This window comes from Copadichromis virginalis, linkage group LG6 (genome assembly GCF_057382275.1).
Source record: "Copadichromis virginalis isolate Kocher_CV1m ecotype Utaka linkage group LG6, C_Virginalis_male_GT1.1, whole genome shotgun sequence".
NCBI classification, from domain to species: domain Eukaryota; kingdom Metazoa; phylum Chordata; class Actinopteri; order Cichliformes; family Cichlidae; genus Copadichromis; species Copadichromis virginalis.
The window spans coordinates 27,137,340-27,163,052 of record NC_140623.1 but is presented as its reverse complement, the minus strand read 5'-3'; the positions used below and the strand labels follow the sequence as shown (position 1 = coordinate 27,163,052).

The following is a 25,713-nucleotide window of genomic DNA, read 5'->3' as shown; positions in this document are numbered from 1 at the left end:
CTAATCTACTCTGTCTTCTCCATTTGGCCACAGGTTCTCATCCACATCACATCTTGTGTCATCTAGAGCAATACACCTAGGCATCCCTGGCAATCTTCTGCTGATATGTCCAGGCATCCAGCATTCATTGCATCCAGGAGGGACATTTGATCATGTGGATGATGGTCGTAAACCTTCCACCGCCATGAGGAAAAGAATTCCTCTATGGGGTTGAGGAATGAGAGTAAGGTGGGAGGAAAAGAGACTCCATTCTGGGATGGGCTGCAAACCACTCTGACTGCACGGGAGTGATGAAATGCCACATTGTCCCATACAATCATAAATGTTGGCTGATTCCTTCTCTCCGCATCCCTTTCCTCACCTAGCACAACCCTTCCATAGAGATCATGCAGGAACGCAAGGAGCCGTTCAGTGTTGTATGGCCCAATCAGTGGTCTGTGTAGCAGCAGTCCATCAGTGGATATTGCTGCGCACATTGTGATGTTGGCACCCCTCTGGCCCGAGACATTCACTGTGGCTCTCTTCCCAATCACATTCCTCCCTCGTCGCCGTGCTTTGGCCAAGTTGAAACCTGCCTCATCCACAAAGATGAAAATGTGGTGTGTTTGCCTGCCTTCAATCTCCATGACTCTCTAACATAAATCCACATGGCAACATAAGCTGTTACAGTAGTAAATTTGTATAATTGTCTTTGTGTGTTTGGTTTTGTTCAAAAACAGATCTGTATTTTATTCTGATCTTACTTGGACATACTGGTTCCTGAGTTGCTTGACATGTTCAGAGTTCCTCTCAAAAGGCACAGTGTACAACTGTTTCATCCTGACCTGATGTTTTTTCAGGACTCTAGAAATTGTTGTTACGCTTACACTGTGAATATTTGCAAAAGTAACGTTGTCTGCCAAGACTCTGTCTAATTTCAGTGAGTTTTATCCCATTGTTTCTGATGACCATATCAACAATGGCAGTTTCCTGCACATCAGTGAACATCCGTCCTCTCCCTCCTGTGTGAGGTGACCGTTGAGTCCTAAGCAGAATGCAACAACAATTACACAAAAGCTTATTTACTTCTGAAATGTGCAAATGCCCCTGCAGAATACAAGTTACCTGTTGGTTTGCCGGAAAACTCTAGCAATAGATGCCACTGTAGAGCATTGCAGATTTGGCTGCGCTCTCTGACCAGCCTCTCTCATTGAGTGACCATGATTTACTACATGATCAATTACAGTAGCTCTGATTAGTGATGTGACGTTCTGTATTGAGGCTCCGAAGCTTGTGTCGAGTAATGGAGGGGGCGTTTCCGCGATGCGCGTATCGAGGCTTGCTTCATTTATGGGAGGAGCTGAAAATGATGACGTCCGAAGCCTCGCTGCCCGGCTGTACCACGTGACTGGTTCATGAAGTGGTTCGAACTTTGCCGCGAGATGTGACAGCGATACAAACCCCCCAGACTTCAATCAAAATGTGGGTGTTTGATGGAGAGCTGCGGTTAGTGAGAGTTTGGAGACAGTTTGGAGGTTTATGAGAGTGAGGAGAGAAAGTCAGGAGAGAATTGAGGCAGCTAAGAAGAGGAGGATGTCCTCCCCTGTGTGGGAACATTTTGATCTTATTCCTCCCAACAAGGTATTTCTACAGAAGATGGTTCAAGGTTCAAGGTTCTTTATTATTTGTCACATGCATAGTTATACAAGTATAACACACAGTGAAATGTAGCCTGACACGCTCCTCGACATGTGCAAAAATTGGGGGGGGGGGGTGTAGAGGATTTTCATAACTCTGATGTTGCAATACAATTTATGTTACGCGGCTTTACTTTTGTACAAGGTGAAGTGTTTGCTATGTGCCAGGGAGCTGGGATATAACAACAACACCTCATCCATGCTTAGGCGCTACAGAGCTTTGCATGAGAATAAGGGGAACACCGATTGTGGAGCAAGACCAGGTGAGCCATCAAATGCCATGATAATAATAGCATGCCGTAATGTTACTAAATGATATAACAATATTATACAGCTGTAATAAGTTACGTGTGTGGTTATTTATACCTGTGCTTTGTCTTTATTGTCTTTCCTCAGGAGAACAATCTCAAATAGATGAAGACCTGGTTAGCATGGTGATTGAGGACTCCCAGCCATTTAGCATTGTGGAGGAAAGGATTCAAAAGATTTGTTAAATCATTAAATCCTAGCTATGTTCTCCCCACTAAAGGTTATAAAAGCAGTGAATATTTAGTTTTTACTGAATAAAATATGGGCAGGACTGACGCCTCAGTGTGTAGCTGTCCATACCTCAACGTTAAAGAGCACAACCACTGTCCACACCCCAACCACACCTCACCTCACAGTAAATGATCATTTCCATTTTAAGCATTTCCAAATAATCATTTTCCATACTGCCACTATAAATATACACAGTATACTGCATCACTACAATATACATGTTTTACACACTCCTTTTGTTGTTGACATTTACAGGCTGTGTGCAAAAGGCCACACTCTTCAAATTCATGCCAACTAATATTTTTACGTCCAGTAGATGTCCTACTAGAGCAAATGAAGCTTCAAGAAGCTTTGCGCTGGGGTGAACCAATTGGATGAAAAGCTTCAGTGCTTCATGAAGCTTCATCTGCCCATCACTAGTTCTTACAGTTTTTTCTGATTGCTTAAACCCTAACTGTGATTCCTGTAGCACAATCTCTAAAACTATTCAGACTTATAGCAAAACCACTCACTGAGTTTGCAAAACTAAAAGCACAAAAACTGCTTTGCACTCAGTTTGCAATTTTGTAACACACACTTTGCAAAACTGTAGGCACAATTCACTGCACAACACTCAATTACCAAATTTCCAACACACTCCTAGCAAAAGTATACACATGTATGGCTATCATTAACACTAACTTGCCAACTGTCTGGCACACTTTCACATGTGAAAACTTTTTTAGATAATTAGTTCACTTTGCAATCAGCCTAAGCACTATAATCCAGGTAAGCTGTGTGTGCGGAGTACAATGGAGGGAGCAGAAAGAGTGAGAAGTAGAGGAGGCCGAGGAAGAGGACGTGGAGGTGAAGAAGTAGGATGAAGAGGACGACAAGGACAAGGAGGAGCAAGAGGAAGACGAGGAGGAGGGAGAGGAAGATGAGGAGGGGGGAGAGGAAGGGTAGGAAGAGTAAGAAATAGAATTGCTGATGACATCAGAGCTACAATAGTGGACCATGTAATCAACCGTGGAATGACCCTGAGGGTAGCTGGCCAACGGGTCCAGCCTAACTCGAGCCGCTACACTGTAGCAAGTACCATAAGGACATCTTGAAATGAGAATCGGTTAGTACAGTCACTTCGCACAAAGATTTGTAGCACTGCCATATGCCAATGAGAAACACACCAATACCATTGATGTAAAAATACGGAAATTGTTACTTTACAGAATTGCTAGATGACCAGATGCTGGGGGCAGAGGAAGCATGTTCACTGCAGACCAAGTAACCCATATAGTCATTATGGCGATTGCAAATAATCCTATACTTGGAAATAAACACTTGTGTTTGTTTTGATATGTTTGAATAAACACCAGTACTTGAAGTTTGGATCCCTCTATGCTTATGGATCTATGACAGAAGTATGAGCTCAAACTGACATAGCCTACCTTGTGCACAGAGAAAGCAAAAGCCAGATGTGTTTTGTATTCATACCATCAGTGTGCAGTTGGCGCATTGTGTGCTTAGGAGATGATGGCTTGTGTGTACTGTTTGATACGGAAACACCATTTTTACGAAGGTGTGAAGAGTTAATCTAGCTGTGTTTGCTTTTGCAAGAGAACTACAATGTTTTGATTATTGGGTGACAGGTTTTCTTATTTGTGTGAAGAGTTTTGCAAAATTAGCCAATAGTTACAATAAATGTGCTTAAGCAATCAGAAAAAACTGTAAGCATTCAGAAAAAACTGTAAGACTTGGTTCTGCAACCAGAGGAGCCCCTGCTGGCCATTAGACAGAAGGCACATCGGGAACTTGGAGTATGTTTCTCTCCTGAGAGCTGGAGATGACATCCATGTTTTATAAATACAGTGAAAGGGCAAAAAAAAAAAAAAAAAACAATGCTAAGGGAAATGTTAGATATTAAAAAAAGAAAAAGAAAAGGAAAGAAAATTTAAAGAACAAATTTAAAAGAAATGTCCTTCCTCACAGAATCTGTAACAGTACAGATATTTGGTGTCATCCTTCTGAAAGTGCTCCAAGGATCCTTTGTGCTGTTTATCGAGAAAGTGCAGCAGTTTGAAGGGAGACGTGCGAAACAAATAAAGCTATAAAAATCCTTCCTTGAACAGGATTTCCTGTTTCCTGTAATAAACGAGATGAAAGGTTAATCATATTCAAGACTGAATAAACAGTAAATTGAAATTATGAAATAAGTAAGATTTTGACTCACTAATTTCCACTCCTTCGATAAACTCTTCCACTTGCTGCACAGATGTATAAATGAAATATGAGTTTGTGGCCCTGCTGCTGTATATCATCTGTCTCTTGCAGGTTTTAATGGAAGGGGTCTCCTGCTTGAAATGCTGCAGCATATTTACTGTCACAGGACTCACATCTCAAAGGCTCCTCCTCAGACTTTACCAGCTGACTTTATTGGGCTACCATGAAATATACACACACTTTTTTTTTACAAGGGCTGAGAGTGTGTGTGTGAGCTGTAGCCGAATAAAACTTAGTAGAACTGAGTATGAAAAGCAGACTGTACTCTGAGGGTCATTTCGGTTGAAGACGAATGGTAAAAGACCATTTATGAGTCACATCAAACTTCCTAGTAGAGATTACCTGTCATGGATCAATATAGAAACATGGTTCCTAAGAGAAACTTGTGTATTACATCTTTTCATCTTAAAGATATGTAAACGTGTAAACAAAGCTTCAGTATTTGTATATTCTGATATAATGAAATACCATAAATAATTTGTGTAGCTTTAGAATTAAAGAGTTTAACACTGGGTACAATTTTAGAATAGAAGAACAGACGATTGCTGAGATTTTGGTGCAAAGTTTGGGTTCATTTACTATTTATAAAGACTGTATGGATTGGGACAAATTTGTTAAAATGTCCCACTGATGCATGGTGCTGCTTCTTTTATTTACGAACTGATGCCATCTCTTTTAAACTGATACCCCTACCATAGCCTAATACACATGGGTGTACATGATGTGTATGAGAAGACAAGCAAAAGCCTTTTGGTCTGTGTAGAGAGCACTGTAATCACTGGTATTCAAACAGATCATGCCACTTTATACTGATTACTTGATATTCGTTGTAGTTCCAGTGATGAAGAGGGCAGTACACGTCAAATAATGCAGTATGATCATTGCAAGATCAGGTAAATGTGAAATGACAGAGGTTCATGGTGAAAAAGACCTCAGTTCAAATTACTGCAATGCTCACAGTGACAAAGGCTCTTGACTGGAAGCTGTCAGTAATTATAATTAATTTTAGCACACTTTAATCTGCTGGGAAGCTTGTGTAAACAAATTCAGACTGGCAAGGAAGTGTGGTGTCCTTTCCAACTCAAAATGAAAGTGCAAATACAAAAAATGACCCAAGCCAGAACTTGAACAAGTGGCTGCTTTTCACACATCCAACCGGTAATGCTTAATTTATGCTACCTGGGTTGTGTCTGTTTGCTGAGGTAGTTGCCTACACAGACGGGTTATGTTAATTCTGATCTAAGCTTGTTTTCCGGAACCACCTCTTTCCTTGGACTTGGCTTTCTCAACAAGGGGAGACTTCAGCTCACTGAAATGTTAATAATTTCTTCAGAAAATGAAAAGTCACACTGTGTACAAACCAGCCTTATAAAATCCCCATCAGACAAACTTTGACAGTCATAGAGATATAACCAGCAAGACCTTTATTACATGGTCATTTTGCATGCAAGGACACCAACCATGTTCACCGTACCTTTACCAAAAGCTCAGCTGCAGAAGCAAACTCTTTTTACATCTAATGAAACTGCTGGAAACGTTTACAGGATCCCTGCTCTTCTGTATGAGAGAGAAAGTAAAACTTTATTTGCCTTTGCAGAGCAGAGGAAGACTTCAGATGATACCAGCGGAGAAAAGCTGGTTATGAGAACAGGAAAGATCAAGGAGGGATCCTCTAAGAAGACGGTTGGGGTAATAGTGATAATCAACCATTTCAGTTCTAAATTACTTGTTAATTACGCTCCTGCTTTAAACTGTTCTGTTTTGTTTACTCCTGAACAATCTCTCTTTTAGTGGTCAGAGCTCAAAGAGGTGGAAAAGGCACTTATCAAAGGATACCGTCCAATGAACCCCTGCTCGGTGTATGGCAAGGTCAACAACAAACTTTTCCTGTTTTTCATCTGTGTTGAAGACGCTATCACTGAAATGTACCAGAAAGAAAACTGTGACAACCGGACCCGTCTCTGCTTCATCACAAGTGAGGACCTCGGAGAAACCTGGAGCGATGTGATCGATTTGACGGACGAACTGAGTGAAATAAAAAACTGGGCCACATTTGCTGTTGGGCCAGGCCATGGTATTCCAGCAGAGAGTGGTCGACTGATTATCCCAGTTTATGCTTATACTTCCTTTTGCTGCAAACCTTGTTTCTTACCAAACAGTAAATCGTATGCACTCTCACTGTATAGTGGTAGTCATGGCAAAAACTGGAAATTTGGTGAACTGTTTAATACGGTATCAGTTGAGTGTGAAATAGTTGAAATTTCCAAAGACCACATCTACTGCAACGCCCGTAATGTGGGCGGCTATCAAGTGGAAGCAGTCAGTGATGATAATGGAGTTAAGTTCAACAATCTCCAACCTGGAAACAAGCTTGTCTTCTTTATGCAGCATCCAATAAGAGTCCTGCTCTGAAGGCATCGACATGCTGCCCGTGAAGTTTCTCTCATGCACAATATCAAAGATGCAAAGTCTTCATAATTGCTGCTTTCAGCTTTAATTTCTTGGTAATTGGAACAAAGATATACTGCCTCAGTACTGCGGTATGTACTACTTTGGTATCAACATATTTATTATATGAAACATAATTAGTTGACTGGAGACATTATCTTATAGGTGATGCAGAAGTTTATGTTTAATAATAGATAAGTGGAAGGGTTGCAACACAAAGGGCATCCAGAAAAAAATCTGTGCCAAATCAAACAAAAAAGTGGCTAACCTCCTCCTCATTTTCATTCTTATCCTCCTCCTTCTTCTTCTTCTTCTTCTTCTTCACATAGACTACATATACACTTATGCCAAAGGTGTGTGAAGTACTGTGTGAATCCTCAGGCTGAACATTCACGTCGTGTTACCATTGTAGTGTTTTGAACCACATTTGACTAAAGAAAAACTCATGATAAATAAATTCATACCTTCATTTACTCAAAAGAACTTAAATTGCAAAAGCAACACTTGGGTAAGACTGGAAACAGGAGACTGAGAAAGAAAGAAAGAAAGAAAGAAAGAAAGAAAGAAAGAAAGAAAGAAAGAAAGAAAGAAAGAAAGAAAGAAAGAAAGAAAGAAAGAAAGAAAGAAAGGAAACTAAATTTCCACTTATTGAAAGATGCCACAGAAGCTTTAGCAGTGCAGATATTTGCTGTCATCCTTCTGAAAGTGCCGGAAATATCCTCTCTGCTGTTTATCGAGAAAGTGCAGCAGTTTGAAAGGAGACGTGAAACAAATGGAGCCATAACAATCCTTCCTTGAACAGGGTTAGGAGTGACTGAGGGAGAGCAGCCAAAAACAGGACAACAAGGACTATTTCTGTGGTGTTCTCTCATCGCGTGCTGTGATCACATTTCATGTCCAAACCCACTTTGTCTCTTACTGGTAAAAAGAACTGAGGATTTATGGAGCATCACAAAGAGCCTAGATGATTATTCATTTATTTTTACTGCAAATATTAACATCACTTTCTTTGTCCTCAGCGAAAGCCTGTTGCAAGAAACAAAAGAGAAAAGGAGATGAAAGGTTAATCATATTCAAGAATGAATAAATAGTAAATTGAAATAAGTAAAATGTTGACTCATTAAATTCCACTCCTTCAATAAAGTCTTCCACTTGCTGCACAGCTGTAGCCGAATAAAACTCAGTAGAACTGAGTATGAAAAGCAGACTGTACTCTGAGGGTGATTTTAGTTAAAGACAGATGTTAAAACATGGTAAAAGACCATTTATGGGACACATCAAACTTCTTAGTAGAGATTACCTGTCATGGATTCAGAAACATGGTTCCTAAGAGCAACTTGTCCAGTCCATGTTGATCACATTCTTTCATCTTCAAGAATTTAAAATCATGAGCAAAACTCCTGAAATTTGTAAAACTATTATTTTATTTCACAAATACTGTAAATTATCTGTGCACCTTTAGAATTAAAGTGTTCAACCATGAGTACAATTACAAAAATAGAACAATAGATGATTGTTATAGATCTGAGTGTAGAGGTTAGGTTTATGCACTCTTTATAGAGACTATATGCATTACTAATATTGGCAGGATATGGAGGAAATTTGTTCTCTTACTGACGCATGGTGCTTTTTATATGTCAGTTTTATATGTCAGTTTAAGAACCAATGCCACCATTTTTCAAACACAGCATACACGCAAACATGCCTTTTCTTTTGATGAGTTGCACATTTGCAAATTAAATGGTTAACTCCTCTCAGACCTACAATAATGAAATGGTTTATACATATTTCTGCATTTCTCTAGAAAGAAAGTGCCAAAGGGCCTTTGATCTTGATAATTCTGCACATTTTAATCATAATTGTTCCTATTTTGCTCTGTGTGTGTGTGTGTGTGTGTGTGTGTGTGTGTGTGTGTGTGTGTGTGTGTGTGTGTGTGTGTGTGTGTGTGTGTGTTTGGATCCGAAGCTTTCTTCTGGGAAATCAGCCATCCTCCACAACTCATCTCTGCATATCAAACACCACGGAGAACTTCTAAATAAAGACGAGGCATAACTTGTAATAATACCCAGCAGCCCGTTGATTGAGTGAATCTAATATTCTTGCTGTGTACAGGCTGGAGTACACCACAAAGCAAAAACGTGACTATTAGCTCGCCTGACAGAAGTGTTTTGAAAAATGAAGACGTGGTTTTAATAAAGAAGGCCTGGTTTGCAGTAGGATGTGAGCGAATATATATGCACTCAAACCGGCCAAAGCTAAACAGAAAAGGGAAGGATAACACGTGTACATGCCCAGATGTCTTGTGTTCTTTCATTCTCTAGGTAGCAAACTAGTCACCCACCACAAAATAATCTAAATAATCAAAATAATCACGACACAACACCGGGAACTGATCATCCTGTTCTTCAGATAGATCGATAGTTGAACTGTGAACGCTGTAGGCGCAGACTGTGGGTGTTCAGAATAATCAGTGTATTTAAATTATTTAAACATACGTATTCTTTTATCTTAAAATGATACAAAATCAAATGGCCCATTTGCCACACAATGATGGATATTGTCATTAATATTTGTATAAGCCTAAACAGTCTCTTTATGATTTATCATCGTCAAGTAAAATTAAGAATATTAAACTTATTTTTTTTATTTCTCGTTGTTTTCACAATTTTATTTAAAATCCTGCAAATTTGTCATTTAAGTCTAGACTTTAGTTGTATTCAGTCATAAAAAAGATTTAAAATTAAGCAGTAATAATTAAAAACATAGCTGAATGCATTTATATGAACCGGGTTCATTTGATATGGTCTTTTTAATCTTGTACACATTCCGGTGTAACAAATAATTGTAATAAAAAGTGCACACACGAAATTAAAATGATCCATTTTATTCCAAACACACTGAAAGATTTTAAAAACATCCGTGTTGAAAGCATTTACTTCAGGGAATCAGATTCAGTATTTGGTAGCCTTGTCGGTCTCAGTGCAGGCGCACATCATTAGATTAAATTAAACTAGACGAAATCTTAAAGATCCCGTCGGGAAAAGCAGGCAGCTGCGAAAGAGTGAAGTTGGGTATCATTCCGTGGAGTGAAACGGGATGCAGGAGGCAGGAGGTCGGAGGCAAAGATCGCACAGCGGCGCAACATCCGGCGTCCAAATGTTCCAAGTTTTGACAAGAAGGGAAATTTTTGGAGAGGATCGAGGAAAGCGCAGGTGTGACGTTGCTTACAGGTGGTCTGTTGGGGATAACCCGGGACTCGAAACCACTTTCTAGATCCTGATCTCGGTACAAATCGGGACTCTGGAGACTAGAGACCACCCTGCGCACTCCGAGGAGAGGAAAAACGGGCATCAAAGTGAGCTCCTGCGCCCTGGAGCCTTTCATCGGTGCCAAATATAAACTTTGCCGCTTAAAGCGTTTCCTGCGACGAAGAAAACTCCCATTTTCAAACATATCCGCCGACATGGGATCCAGAGTCCAGTAATTCCCCTTGCCTGGGTTCCCGGGTTCCCGGGGCATTTTGACAAAGCAGTCATTCAAAGACAAGTTGTGACGGATTGAGTTTTGCCACGAAGGGAACTTCTCCCGATAATAAACAAAGCGCTGGCTGATAAAATCGCATATCTCACTGAGAGTGAGCCTCTTTTTGGGGCTTTGGAGGATGGCCATGGTGATGAGAGCGATATAAGAGTACGGAGGCTTCACCGAGGCAATTCTCCTTCCGGGACCCTCCTGCAGTCGGACTTCAAAGTCGTCCTCTCCCTGCACGCCAGGAGAAAAGGATGAAGGCCGTCGCTCCAAGTCTACATTACTCTCCCCGAACACTGATACATCTGTCCTCCTCACAACTTCTCTGCAGTCCGCCTGGCCCCCCACTTCAATGTCCGCCTCATCCATGGGCTTGTTGTCCAGCGTCATGATCCGGACTGTCCGGTAGGCCCCAGCGGGCGAGATTCAGTGCCTGTCTAGGACAGAAAGTGGAGACCCCCTCGTTTCCTTTCATTCACAAAAAAAGTCGCGCATCTGACTGCATCCTGACTTTTGAGCCTCCCACTCCGAACTTCCCCCTCCTCCTCACGCAGTCTGTTTTAACACAGCTGCAGGTATCCACAAACCTGAAGCTGTGGGGGGAAACACTTTATTTAATCAAAGATAGAGAAATTAAACGATGATACTGAAGGCGTGGTTACACTAATTACACTAACTCGTGCATATTTTCTCCAGTGTATACACGCTTTAACTATAGTTGTTTGTTTTTTTAAAAAAAAAAATAAAGGTCTTATTTTTATTCTTTTCTTCCTTCTTTATATGTTGTTTTTTTACTGTTGTGTGTTGCTTTCAAGTACATTTAAACTGCACGTCCATGATGCATATTATTTATTTATTAAACTTTTTGGGGATCTACACAGTTTTCTGACTCAGTAATCTTTGCGTGTGTACCGATTAAGTTGTTCTTTTTCTTGGCTATTATGCCACTTCGTGTTCTTATTTATTGTACCCTTTTTGTGTACAGAACTTTGCGACTATAAAAAAAAGACTTAATACATTTCATTTGCTAGATTTGATGAATGGTATACATCAAGCAGTAAAACAATGCCTTCTAATTAAAGTGAAACTGCAAAAGCAAAACAGAAAAAGTATTTCGGCCTTAACATTGTACAATAGGGTTGGAGAGCCAGGCTTAGCCATTTTATCTACTATCTGCTAATTGAACAATTAGCCTTATTTTATGTACCCATAATGTTTCAGCAACAATTAAAATGAATAAATCTCCACAGAGGTCTTTAAGCAAACGTAACTGAGTAAATGCATAAGGCTCGCCTTTGAACTGCACTCCAGTATCAGAAGTACAAAGCTGGACAGGCTGCCAAGTACCATAAAATTTGATTTGTGTACATTCATTCATTATTGATTATAGCTGATGTTTAAATGACCGCAGCAGGTGAGACGTTTTGGAGCATGTGTAATGTAAAATAAGAGCAGGCATATGAATTTCATTGAGCTTGAGCTCTCTTTTATGTCCTTGGCTTACATAGCGCTCATTTCCTTCAGTATTGCTCTTTGCTGGATGGTTTAGCACAGGCAAGAGAGCCAACTCAAGAAGACGTAATCCATTTTGAAATAATAGCTGCACTGTATCAATCCGTGCGAGGCCACCCACTTGGCCAGCAGGCCTGTAGTGCATGGTGGGCTGAAGGAACTGTGGGAAGCCTCATTACTGAACCTTTCTTCCCTCTCACTGTACTTTAATTTGATATGTGCACCCATTTGAAACCAATTTATCATTTTACAGTCACTGCAATACTAAGCTAAATTCTTAAATGAAGAACGGGGAGACACAGGTTTGTTCATGAATTTAATACAAACAAAAACCCATGCAAACACACACAAAACCCCTTTTCCCCATCTCACAGAAACCAGCAATACTAAGGAAATCTACACACCGATTTAACAAGCCAAATAAAATAATGCTCAGAAACAATGGCCCAAATAAATACCAAAGAAAAGTGACCACTTATTACAACCACAATTAGAAAAAACAACAAAGACAACAAAATAAATAGCTTGATTTAACTTGTTCAACTAAATGTATCTGATGAACTTAGTAACTGAACTGTCGCTGTCAGGATTAGGAGCAGTAGGAGTGTTTTACAGTTAATAACAGTGAAAAGCAGCACTGAGCTCAGGGCCTGTACAGAAATAACTTTCTATTACAGCTGTCGGGTACTACTGACCATTATATGTAAGCGACACTGAAGCTATTTTGATGAAAAATTTCACGACTAAACTTTCCACTGAATGCGTCACTTTCTGACAGTGGTCCTTCAGTATCCCATTTATTTGTATAAAGGATTCTCAGCTCTGCTACAAAGTCTGTGCGTCCTCAGTATATCCCTCTTGGTGAAAAAAAACAAAAAAAAACAAAAAGTAAACCTTCTAAGCTCCATCACACATGCTAAATACAAATTAAGGAGCAGAAATAGGATCAGTACAGAAAAGACTTTTTTCTCCATACAAATTTAAATGTTTTACAAGTTGTTTTATTATTACTTTTTTTGACGCACACAGTCATAGAGGTAAATGTGTACTATTGTCTGAGGTACAGTGCTATAACAGTAAAACGAATTTAAATACCTTGAGTCAGGTAAGAGGTAGTCATATCTGTAGTGAACTGTAAAGATTTACGAGAGCAGCGAGTATTGTTTCAAACTGTTGTGTGCGTCTGTGCAAAGCTCTGTCACATGTGGGCATAAAAACCTGTGATGTGTGCAAGTTCCCTAGTTGGTGTGTTTCCGCTGAGCTGAGGTCAGCCTCACAAAGTTTCCACACTTGAGGCAGCACGAGTTGGAGTTGCCCTCTTTCCGAGGGATATGCCAGCAGTTGACACAGCGCACCCTGTACTTCTTATACCTTCAAAAGTAAGAGAAAAAAATGCAGCGGTGGTTCAACTATTTGCCCTTTAATGCTCAGGTGCATAAATGCTATTTAGTCAAATTATCATAGGCAGATGACTGATTTATAATAATACTACAAGGCATTTTACAAGCATGGACATTTAATACTTTTCCAAAGTAGATTAGCTGCACATTCTTTTGAGCCCAGCACTACTCCTTATTTCCAAAGCTAACCTGTGTTTATTTCTGAAAGAGAAATTATGAGCCAGTGAGTACTAACATACCGTTTCATGCAATCATGAGATTAATGCATTAGTCTGGGAAGTCATGCATGAAGTAAAGTTTCTGTAAGGTGCAGTCAGACTCTTGTGAGAATGGAAAAAATAAGTTGATCGTTTCTGTTGTTTGTGAGGCCTGAACTTGTTTAACTGCACAGTGTTGTGGCAACTGACTGCTCAAAACATGATGAAAAATGCTGGCAAAATAAGTAAACATCAACACAAACTGATTTGGAACAGGTTTCCACAAAATACAAGTTAGAATATATTAATTCCTTTAAGCTATAATTCAACATCATCAATGAGGACTCAAAGAAAATTTTAGACTCTGTTAAAAATCACAATAATCCAACTGATTATTGTGATCAGCCCTAATGCACAGCTTCAGTGTTTAAGACATTGAATATTGAATATCGAGCTACCTTATCCCACAGGCATTGCACAGTGGAGTCCCGTCCTCGGCATCTCTCCACATGGGGGTCTTCCTGGTGCAGCATGATGCACAAACTTTACCCTCTAGTGAAACAGAAATGAAAGATTAAGCAAATAGCAGTAAAACTGAACTGAGTGTGCTTAAATCACTTATTTCCAAGCATATTTTTTAAAAAATCTGAATTAAGGAAGTGTTTTAATGCAACCAAACATTGCGACTACATTTGCAATAATCATTTAACCTCCTAGGACCTGGTGTCCACATATGTGGACATCACATTTTGGGTTGTCTAGACCACAATACTAAATTTTGCTCTACAAGGTCCTGATATCCTCCTCTCGGAAACTACATCAGGTAAAAAGATGATTCTTTATTTTTACATTTATCAGCTCCCAATCAGCCCAAATAGCAAAGAGAAATTAAAAATGCATGCCATGAAAGAGTTCAGGTCTTAGGAGGTTAAAGATACATTTGTAATTTTACGCCTCAAAAACTTTATTGAATTATTAAACAATAACCGACTCCAGACAATAACCTCAATTGAGCGAAAGACATTTATATTTTTTAAAAATACAACTACAATCTAAAACTTCACTGGAACATTTATACTGCATTTTCTGTTAACTGACCAATATATGAGAACAAGGCTGCATATCTGTCGAGAAGATTGGCTCTTTGGTCTTTAAACGCTGGAAATACAGCGCACTGACATTCCCACTTTACCAAAAATGAAACATAAGCAAATGTCAAATAGTTATAGATTTGTAAAGAAACTTTGTATAGGAGAAGAAAAGATTTGAAAAATTATGAATGAAATTGAATGAAATTAAAGATATGAATGATGAAAAATTATTTAGAGTATTTTTTAATAGTGTTAGCACTCAGATCTTTACCTGATGATAAGTACATTTATTTAAAGTTGAGCTTATTTTTCTCTTGTCTTAGCTGACATTCACGTTCTGGTATTAAGTTATTTAAACCACAACTTTCCTAAACTTGTTTGAAACAGTCACACCTGTCTGACCCTGTTGAGTTACATATTTCTAAGGTGGTGGTGTCCTCTAGTGGAGATTATGGGTATCACACACACATGCACTTCTATAACACTGTAATGCTGCAGATACTTTTATTTATAACTCATAATTAATTAAACATTAAAATATTACAATTACTTAATATACTGTATTTTACATATTTTATTTGTTCTTACAAAAAGTTATATATTTTTATTTCCAATATTAATATATTGGGATGTTTTGCTGAGTGTTTCACCATCTGGGGTTAGTTTAGTGTTGTATTCTGGATAAAGTCTCCTAAGACAAAATTTTCTAAGACACACTTTTGGCAAGCACAAAAAAAAAAAAAAAAATCTATTTCTTCCTCATATTAATTTAGTTAAAGTTGAAAAAATGCAGTGTGTCTGTATTAGATAACTAAATAAATTTTTTACAAATCCAGTCTCAAACTGTGTTAAGACTGAGATGCCAACATGACCTGTTACACTTGTTCAGAATGTCTTTAATTTAATGCACATTATTATATTTAAAAAAAACTAAATAACATTGAAATATGCTAAAAAAAAAAAATTGTACTTTGAGCTTAATATTTAACATTGAAAAATCTAATTAAAACAAGCAAAATACTCTGTAAACTCTTCTCTGCATCTTCTGTTAGATGATCCAGGAAAAACAGTAAAATAAACGAGCAGCTTGCTTGAGGACATAGTTAGGGGGTACTCACTTAAAACACTGGTTGTGTGGCCGTTCTCCTCGTCTGAGCTGCTAGTTTTAAATGATTTCTGTGATGACCGTGTCCTCAGCCTGGGTTTTCTCACACTCCTGCAGAGTTCCTTGCTGTTGTGGGTACACACAGATAAAACACCAATAATGTGAGAGGATTTCATGTAAGCTCCTACCACGTTTTGTAATGCATGGCGTGTACCGAAGATGTGTTTGTCTACCTGTATCGTGAAGTTATGAGAAGCCGACACTGTTCCCTGCTTTCGTCTAGCTCCGTGTCCATCCTGAATGTCACTCCCTGGAAGTCTGGGTCTTGAATATCAACACTACGACTGGGATGAGGCTGTTTTCTAGGAGTCTTAGTTCTCCACTGGTGCGAAGATGAACCGTGATCCTCCTTTTGCATTGTCCAAAGTTCTGCTTTGGATGGTGCAGAAGATTTTATCGGGGCAGTTGGAGGGGTGTCTCCATCTATGGGGGCATCTGCACATTCATCTGGTTTTGAACCGAAGAGAGAATTCTCTGGAGCGCTGAATGTAAGTGATGGTGATTGTGAACAAAGTTGGATGGGGCTCAGAGGAGGCAGCCTGCCGTCACATTGGGCTTCCACAGATAAAGTAAGATTTGCATTAATATCTAGTGACAGTACTGGCTTTGATAGAGTAGTACAAGTCTCATCATCTGAATTACAAGTTAGCTTAGTATTAAGACATGCATTGTGTGCTTGTGATAAAGCATATTCAAAAAAGGGTGCATTTAAAATATCCTGTTTGCTAGAAGAACAACCCTGCTCACACTCCTGGCTGCACCCAATTTGTGTGTTGACAGTGAAGTTAACTTCTGTTTTGTTCTTGTGCTGAGGATGCAGAGATGCTGTTGTACTGTCTCCTGGCAAGTCTGCTCTGTCAGTGTCTGTTGTCTCAGCAGTTTCAAGCTGAACACCCATCTCGGAGTCTTTCACACAGCACTGTAGTTTAAATCCATCTCCTGTGGGTCTTCCTGTCACTTTTTCATCAGCACTGACAGAGGGTGTGATTTCTTGTCTCTCAAAGAGACGAGGAGATGGGCCTAACATGCATTCACCACTTAGAGTGTCACTTTCAATTGCAGCTTCTGTAACATCTGGTGCTGCAGTGGATAATGTGACTGTTGAATAGCCTAATTTTGTGGCAGATGAGGCTGAACTTGGGTCTAACACCTCAAGATTTTCCAAATGAAGCAGCTTTTCACACTGCAAGTTGATCAAGCTCAGCACTTTCCAGGGACTATTGCGTTCACACTGTGATGTAGTTGTGACATTGCTGCTTTGACACTCCTCATTTACCGTTTCCAGCTCATTACATGGCAGCGAACAAGACAAACTATGGTGGCAGGAACCATTACAGGTATGAAATGAATGTGCATCGCCTTCCTTTTTCATTTCTAAAGTATCCTGGACAGAACTAGCAGAGGCTTCAAATGAATGTGGACCCTCTTCTTTTTTAATTACTAAAGGATCCTGGCTATATGTCTTAATCTGTGATTCACTGGGTAGATCTGAGTCTGGGAAACTGTTGTGGATAGGGGATACAAGCTTGGAAACTTCTTGGAAAAGGTAGAAGAGTGCAGACTGGGGTGAATCGTGTTCCACTTTGCTCTGGTTTCCCTGGATAAAGTCAGCTTGCATCCTTGATTTCGTACTCATACTGAGGAAGAGTCTGCAACATGAATAGGAACAAATAGCTTTAGGACTAGCAGAGGTAAATCTGTGCATGTTTTCCCTGTACTTTCCCTCTAGTCTTCATCTTTTCTCTATTACAAAATATTGTACCTTCAGCCCTTTACACCTCTGACATGACAAATATGCTTCCTACCACAGGTCATTGAAAGATATTAGTTTCTATCAATAGTCCACAAGCAACAAGTTGACTGCAAGCAGCTAAATATTTTATATAACGTAAAATAATAGCATAGTGTCATTTGGCCTAAATATGTGGGTCATATAACTGGAAGACAATTTAGGGTTCAGAAATGGTTAAATTGGACGCTATGTAATTTTCTGTTGCGTATTTAAGGAAAAACAATTTATTTTTAATAAATTATTGACCATTAATAAATACTCAATAAATTTCAAATAAACAACAGGTTGAAATCTACCTTGCCCAGCTTTTCAATAGTCACACTTTTTTGTAGTAATATTTAATTTCAATTTTTTATTTTTATTTATTAATTTTTCTTACATATTTTTAAATACACAATTCATATAATAATTAAGTCTATTACAAGGAAAACAGATTAAAAAGATTTCTTGCGAGCTAAGAAAGTAATTTATAAACATGTTATTAAAAATGATACAGTAACCGTATAATATTACACAAGATTAATTATCAAGATAATTATTTATTTCTTTTATTTATACATTATGTAATACAAATGACAAACAAATGACATAAATACTCATGATCACAGAAATGCTGTTTTTTTATACACACATTCTGCTCAGAAAAAGATACTAGGAGTCAATTGTAAGACTCAAAGTCAAGGAGGTTCTTTTGGTAACACTGGGTAACAGGGTTTTATTAGAGCGACACATTAAATTTGGTCAGAAAAAAATGTAATGTAAAAATTATATTAAGAGGTCTGACATTTGTCTACCTTTGGTGTTAGCACCGGAGTCAATCATTCATCACATCTTCTTTACTGTCACTAACTGTTTTTCTCTTCCTTTTTCAGACAAGATAGGCGCAACACTATTTTAACTGTTATATTTGGATCAATAATTTTTTTTATAAATTACATTTTGTCGCAGAAAAAAAATTGTAATTTACACAGCAAACGTATGTTTTGGTATTTTGTGCATAGATTAATGCACATAGGTGAAACAGAAAATGTCATGCCATTGCAGAATGGTCCATGCATGCTACTTAAGGCTATCCTAAAACTGAGCTAATGCGGCCAATTATATGCATGCAGTTACAGCAGATAAGCTAATGCTATGTTTGTTTTTGTATCAAAAAACAACTTTAAAAAAAATGTAACTAGTTCAACTCACCGGAAAGACTGTAACAAAACTTTTCTGTGGCGTTTAAACGTGTTTGGGAACGTCAAATGTTGCACTTCCTGCCTTCTAGAACGTCGAGTAGCCTAAATTTTTCGCGGTCGTCGGGCCGTCGCGAGCGCAGCAGCAAATCCCACTAATATTACGTTAATGCGTTAACATGAATGCTTTTAAAATTAGTGACTTTTTTCCTCTTACAGGCCATGGATTAACTGATGCCTAAATGTTTCATCAAAAATACATAATTCTACAGCGCATGCAAGCAGATCTACAATTTAGCATTGTGATTATATTTAAATAAACTCTGTAGGCAATGACTCACTTCATGTAAACTCAGTATCAGATCTCAGTAAGCACCCGTCAAGTTAAATGATTGCATATTCCGAACCATTATCTTTAATCGTGCATCACCTTCACCTCCTGCCATAATCGATCTTTGTCTTCTATGTTTTTGACCTGTGATGGCCTCTAGCTAACAGTGTCTTTTATCATGAGGCATGAGATGAACACGTTTAAAACTCGTGGTGTAACTCTAACTACAAGCGTTCAGCCCACTTTACCTGACATTCATGTGGAGTACCAATCTCGACGCTCACCCGTGATCTTCAATCCGTTGTCAAATAAAAAATTAAGCGTGTCGATTTGCTGGGGAACTCGAACCACTGAAGCTGGTTGCTATGACTGGATCAGATTCTGGGGCCAGAAGAAGGTACGCGGGTGTTTTCCGTTTGCTAGATTACAGCCCGTCTGGGTATAAAAGCTTTGACACTCCTAACTCCTGTTCATTTTGTAGCTACTACTTGCCTGGATACGCGAGTGGAAAACCCTTTTTCTTTTCCCCGGCAATGACTGTTAGCTAGTCATGCAGCCAGTAATGATTATTTAACTGTTGGTGAGTCAGTGATAAGGTCAGTATCGTGGCCTTTGAGTTGTTATTGTAAGGTTGCTGGCTAAAGAGTTAAGGTCATCACCAGGTAACCAACTTTGACAGGGGGCTATCTGGTTGAAGTCGTCATTTCACTTTTAACAACCTATATTAAAACCTTTCACAGATGTGCATTTGCACTAGCAGTCACACACATGAGGTTATAAAATAAAATGTGCACAAAAGCAAGAGCCACATTTAAATTCACCACATGTGTGACGGTTGCGAGTTGAGTTTTGTTTTTTTTTTGCACTTTGGTTCTTTTTAGCTCCAAATTCATAGGGATACTTCCTGAAGTCCGACTTGCATTTGGCTCAACCACTCCAACCTCACTATCCTTCCCAGTTATGCCATTTTCTGCAACTGCTGCAGAAGCACTGAGCTTTGGTTAACCAATTAACTTCAGCTTGGGCAGCAATGACCTGGGTGACTCAAGTGTTTCAAGTTGTTCATCAGTCGAATTCAGCTGAGGGGGCACAATGACCTTTTTGGGAAGGCCCAGGTAATGAGTGCACTACTCAAAATAGCTTTTTAAACTGATTTTATTGCACAACTTAAAACATTTGTATTTCATCAGACATAAAATACACAATTCACTTGTGCGTAAGTTGGACAAGTACAGTAGACTTGAGTAAAAGGTAGATGTGGTAAACTTAAACTATGGTAACATGAAGATCACCAGCTTCCAAGCAGACATGCTTCCACTTCCACCATCCTGTTGTGGATCCAGCTGGACCAGATCCTCTAATCAAGCCTTAATCACTGACAGTTGCAAAGAAAACACTTTATCTGAAATGCAATTCACATGAATGTTTCTGAAATGTTTGGAGCAAATACAAAATACGTTTCAACAGTATAAATTCTGCTTTGATTTCTTAGGAGCCCGTGTTTAAGAATCAGGCAAACATGACTGTTTATGGCTTTTTTCTGTCTTGCAGAATAGGATGATTATGGCAGTGAGCATGTACTTCTACATCATAGACACAAAAATGTATAAATGAGCATGGTGCATACAAAAGTAAATGCTATGCATATATTGATAATAATGGACTAGCCAAAACAATAACAATCTTGTGATACTTGTGCGCATTTGAGCTGTAACAAGGAATGTTCCATTAATCAGCACAAAAGATTTAACTCTGTTAAATAAAGTCTCCCCCTGCAGTTCTCTTTTTTTCCAAAAAAAAAAGAACAGTTTGATTGAATTGTGTCTTAAAGCTGGCCTGAGAAGATGCCACAAACCCCCCAAAACAAAAAAAAACACAGGATTTGTTAAACATCTTTTCGTTTTTTAAAGTTTTTTTCCCCCCGAAGTAACATCACCTGTGAGATATAGTGTCTGACTCTGCCTAGGACTGTCCTGTCAGTGGTTAACTGTAGAATTAGTCAGTTGTTAAGACATCTTGGGAGTTGCTACGGACTTTTCTATCCTTGTCATGCTTTTCTTCATGGTTGCACCCCCCTCCCAAACTCAACCAGTACATATGGTGCTTAGCGCAAAGCTAAAAGCTCCAATTTTTCTGAACACCCCATCTCACTTGTCAGTGAGGTTTGGGAACATGGCCATCCACGTAGAAGTTCCTGGTGACTTTGGGCAAGGTGATTTCAATCCCATCAAGCTCCGGAGTGAGAATGATCTGACATCCCAGCCTGGAGTTCTCCTGCAGCATCGGTGCCATGTCAAGCATGTCATCCTCCCTATGAATGGATATATGTGTCAGTAATAATGATTTTCTTTCGAACTGCATCACATAGATTTGTCAAACTTAATGTGACATGGTTAAATAAGATGGCACTGGTAGCAGTCCTACCTCTCTTCAGGTTCTCGCAGTTTGTCAAAATGAGCAGCACTCACATAAACATGACATGTTGAGCAAGCAAGAGACGCCTCACAGGCTCCTAAATATTACAAGACACAAATATCTCAATGACAATGGTGCAAGGATAATGGTGTTCATCTACAGTTCATCTGTAACGACCCTCACCTTCCAGTTCAATGCCATGCTTGTGAGCCAGGTAGAGGACATTGTCTCCCACTTTAGCTTTCACAGGGATCCTCTGGCCTGACCGATCTATATACACCACGCTGACACTGAACAGAAGACATCAAACTATTAAAAGCAACAAACAAACAGGTGACACAACATTTCATGTCTGTGATGCATTCAAGATTACATGAGCTATTAAAGTAAATTTGTTTTTCAAAGAAACGGACATTTATGTGTGTTTGGCCATAATTTAAGTGTTTATTCCACCATTCTCAACTTATAATATACAAAATATATATAAATAATGAAGTCTGAAAATCTATAAATGATTTTATCTATTAAGTATCAGAGGTCTATTTTTTAATCTTATCTGGCATTTTATTTATTTTTAAATAAGAATAACTTTAAATGCAACAAGAGGTCTGCTTATTTTTAAGTATGTGCTCTCAAATTAATAACTCACATAAGCACTCTTTAATGGTTTAGGGTGCTTTTAAACTGGATCCAGCCGCTGCCTTGGTTGTGAGTTTTAATTTTCCATTTACACTTACGTCTAACTTCGGCTTTAGTTTTTGACAGAAGTAGCTGTGATAACAATTCTTATTAAAAGTATTACGATGTATCCATTTATGTGCAGTTCACCGTACCCTGTTGTTTCACAATAAAAGCCTCAGCTGACTTACACATCCTCAGGGTGCTCTGCATTGGAGCTCCCCTCCTCACTGTGGTAAAGACCTGGGGAACGAGCAACACAGCCATCATTACTGTGAGAGTATTCAAAGGTGACATCAGCTCCTTCACTTTGATAATGGGACTGATTTACTTGTTGCACCCAAGTTTTACATCCCTAACTGGGATTGCCGAAACGAAGTTACGCAAGTGTTATTGAACCGATTTTCCAGGCAGATTACTGCTAATTTTACTGACCAAACTTGGCTGGCATCGCCGATGACTGAAACTTCATCAAGAAGAAAACTTATGAGCACTTATTCAGACTTATCGTAAACCAACAGTCCTGACAGGAAAGCCACCGGCTTTAGGCTAAATGCTAGCAGGTTGCATCACTCACCTATACTCGTCTGTAAGTGTCGGTTTATCGTCCGGAGACTATCAAAGGACCCCCTCCTTTGTAAATTAGCCACATTCTTCGCATTACACTTTAACCTGAACAGTGGACACGTGCTACAGTCCGGGATAACTCGAGAAAGCCTCAAAGTGAGTCCCATGCTCGACCGGACTGCAGCAGAGGCCGCCATGACTCTGTTTTGGTCACATGACTGCACGCAGCCAATAGGAAACGGAGCGGTGACATTTCTGCTGTGTAGAGCTGCTCTGACAGCAGAGGGTGCCCCCGCGTCACCAGCTGCACGTGAGAGAAGGCCGATTATGTCTGTGTTACAAACGTTTACACGTGGACCTAAATGAACTTATACGATAAAATTTACTGAAAGTGCTAAAAGTGGCAGAGCGCATTATGTTGAAAGCAGCCTGTGAGAGGGACTGTCTATGGTAGTCATTAGTGTTGTTGTATTAATATGTGAATGCTGCATTTTTGAACTTTCTTTTCACTGCTTATCTGTTTAACAGGTTGCACATATGAATAATTTTATGATACAGCTTACTATAAAAAGTCAGCACATAAAGCTCTCATATATTTTAGAAATTGAAGTACGTATGTAATTAAGTATCACAGGAATTTGTACTGAAGTACAGCACCACGAAAAAGTCTCGAGCCATCCCTCATTTATTTATATTTTACTTTCACACAGGCAGATTTCCATGTAATTCCTTAAAATGAGGAAACTGCACAAGTGAATGACAAAAAAAAAGTGGCAGGCCTAAAAGAAAACTACCCACAGCAGATGAACAGTATCGGAAAGTCATGTACTTAAGAAAGAGAAGAAGATCCAGCACAGTCCTGACACAGGACGTGAGAGGTGCATCTTGCCCCTCTGCATTTGCTGTTTGATTCAGCCTCAACAGAAATGGTCTCAGTGAAAGGGTGGATGTGAAGAAGGAACTGCTAAGGAAGGGAAACAGGGGGAAAAGGCTGAGACGGCAACAGGTCTTATGGAATGATGAATCTGAATTTGACATTTCTGGTTCAAATCGTCGTCATATATACAAGGCTGGACTGGGACAAAAAATCGGCCCGGGCATTTTGACTAGAGACCGGCCCACCAGGATAAAGATTGAAAATGTGACGTCATTCAGGGGTAAAACCGCAAAGGATTCTGGGAACTTGTGGCAAGAGGTACTAGCGAACTCAGTTACACAGCGATAAAAAGAAACCCAAAAAATGGCAAGAAGCTGTTGTATTATTAACTGCCGGTTGCATGACAGCCACGGGAAGCCGACGGGTAAAGAGATCGTTTTTTTTTAATCGGATTACGTCGTTGAAGAGAAATTTAAGCCATGTTTCCGAAGTAAGAGCCGACGGATGGTCTGGATATACCAAATATAACGTCCCAGAACACTCCAGCTCACAGGTTAGTCTGCTCCAAGCATTCCCACAAAGGTCAGAGTTTTGTAGTAGTTAATACGTCATTTTTCTTAACATAATTGGTGATATAGGTTACAAGCAAGTCTGGCGCTGAACAGAAATTGTCGCGCTATGCTCCTTTGTTTATTGTGCATAAATAGTGAATTGTCCTGACACAATATTGCGTTTCGCTTCTGTTATTATGGTACATTGACAAAAACATATACTTTTATTCACAGGATAAAACAGTTGTTTTGTATCACTAATTCTCCAGTGCGATTACAACATACAATATTATTGTCACTGCTACATTTCTGTAATGAACCAGAAATTATTTCCACTGCTAATTAATTACCGTTGAGCTCAAAGGTTATATTAATAAACTGTTAACGAATGTGTATTTATGACGACGATTTGTGAGACTGGTAAACTTACCTTTGTTCGTACGATGGTCTTTCGTTCTACACGGTGCATTTCAAGGTCCTGCACCCATCCGTCAGTAAACTGTACCTGGGCTTGTTGCAGTGGCCTGAAGTTACTAAACTTCATGAGTGTATGCACTCACTCCAAGAAGCGTATAATTATAAATCTGAGCGTGGTGAAAGTTGGGCAGCACGCTAACGTCTTTTGTCCACTCTGTGTGCTCGTAAGGGTCTGACCCTTTCACTCCTTTGATTTTTTTCTCATATCTTTTCTTTGTCTTTTCGTCGAGTCTGTCTTTGTACGGACCGGCATTGTTCTCCTTTTGTTTTGTACATTCCTTTTTTGTGCGGCAAAGAAAAAACAAGAAGGTATTGGAACCGGAGAATGAACGTTTAGCGGTGCTGCAAATGCTTGCATTTGATGCGGTACTTGGATTGTTTTGCCACTAGTGCCCGGCATGCAATGCGCGAAAATCACGTGATTGCTAAACAAGGGGGGGGGTAAATCCGTCTCCTCGGCTGTAATTGGTCCAGCCCAGAGTCGATCATGACCAATTACCCAATCCAACACCTTTCATTATATATACCCTTCCTAAAAAAAAAATCCATCGGCCCATAAAAACAAAAAAATCGCCAGCGGCCCACCGGGCAAATGCCCGGTATGCCCGATGGCCAGTCCAGCTATGCATATATAGGATATAAAGTATCTACAGCCATCTGTAAACCACAGTGGAGACTGTCAGTTTGAGTCTAAATGATAGAATTCAGAATGCAAAAAAAAATAATAATAATTTGATCCACCATGCAAAACCGTCTGGGAAGGATCTGAGAGCCAATATAATATTTTTTTTTAATATGAAAATGATTCCAAACATTCTGTCAGTCCAGTAAAAGCAAACTTGGACAGAAAGCAAAACACACACGCTCACACAATGGAACATGGGAGAACAGTGGTGTGGTGGTTAGCACTGAGTCATCATAGCGAGGTCCTGGGTTTAAATCCACTGACCTGGCATGTTCTCCACATGTGTGCGTGGGTTCTCTTTGGGTACTCTGGCTTTTTCCCACAGTCTCAAGACATGCAGTCAGTG

At 39.3% G+C, this 25,713-nt stretch overlaps 4 protein-coding genes across 5 annotated transcripts; 1 reads left to right on the top strand and 3 right to left on the bottom strand.

Annotated features, from left to right (window-relative positions):
- Nucleotides 1-6,076: 6,076 nt before the first annotated feature.
- On the top strand, nucleotides 6,077-6,887 carry LOC146707946 (sialidase-3-like). Its single transcript, XM_085460788.1, has 2 exons — nucleotides 6,077-6,164; nucleotides 6,267-6,887. Exons 1-2 carry the CDS (start codon nucleotides 6,117-6,119, stop codon nucleotides 6,885-6,887), a joined length of 669 nt encoding a protein of 222 aa, XP_085316914.1. The 5' UTR covers nucleotides 6,077-6,116.
- Nucleotides 6,888-9,807: 2,920 nt separating this feature from the next.
- Nucleotides 9,808-10,916, bottom strand: LOC146707945 (forkhead box protein D1-like). The gene has a single exon (XM_085460900.1). The coding sequence runs from the start codon at nucleotides 10,839-10,841 to the stop codon at nucleotides 9,924-9,926; it is 918 nt and encodes a 305-aa protein (XP_085317026.1). The 5' UTR covers nucleotides 10,842-10,916; the 3' UTR covers nucleotides 9,808-9,923.
- Nucleotides 10,917-12,273: 1,357 nt separating this feature from the next.
- On the bottom strand, nucleotides 12,274-19,676 carry zglp1 (zinc finger GATA like protein 1). 2 transcript variants are annotated; one of them, XM_085459572.1, is made up of 5 exons: nucleotides 19,366-19,676; nucleotides 15,990-17,465; nucleotides 15,770-15,882; nucleotides 14,019-14,112; nucleotides 12,274-13,334 (listed from the first exon to the last, which is right to left on the bottom strand). In XM_085459572.1, the coding sequence occupies exons 1-5, from the start codon at nucleotides 19,374-19,376 to the stop codon at nucleotides 13,202-13,204; spliced, it is 1,827 nt and encodes a 608-aa protein (XP_085315698.1). In that variant the 5' UTR covers nucleotides 19,377-19,676; the 3' UTR covers nucleotides 12,274-13,201. The 2 variants fall into 2 exon arrangements, with proteins under 2 accessions (XP_085315698.1, XP_085315699.1); XM_085459573.1 differs by lacking the exon at nucleotides 19,366-19,676 and adding an exon at nucleotides 18,800-18,905.
- A 580-nt stretch (nucleotides 19,677-20,256) lies between these two features.
- Nucleotides 20,257-22,999, bottom strand: fdx2 (ferredoxin 2). The gene is made up of 5 exons (XM_085459571.1): nucleotides 22,788-22,999; nucleotides 22,402-22,453; nucleotides 21,716-21,822; nucleotides 21,542-21,629; nucleotides 20,257-21,428 (listed from the first exon to the last, which is right to left on the bottom strand). The coding sequence occupies exons 1-5, from the start codon at nucleotides 22,972-22,974 to the stop codon at nucleotides 21,272-21,274; spliced, it is 591 nt and encodes a 196-aa protein (XP_085315697.1). The 5' UTR covers nucleotides 22,975-22,999; the 3' UTR covers nucleotides 20,257-21,271.
- Between the last annotated feature and the right edge of the window lie 2,714 nt (nucleotides 23,000-25,713).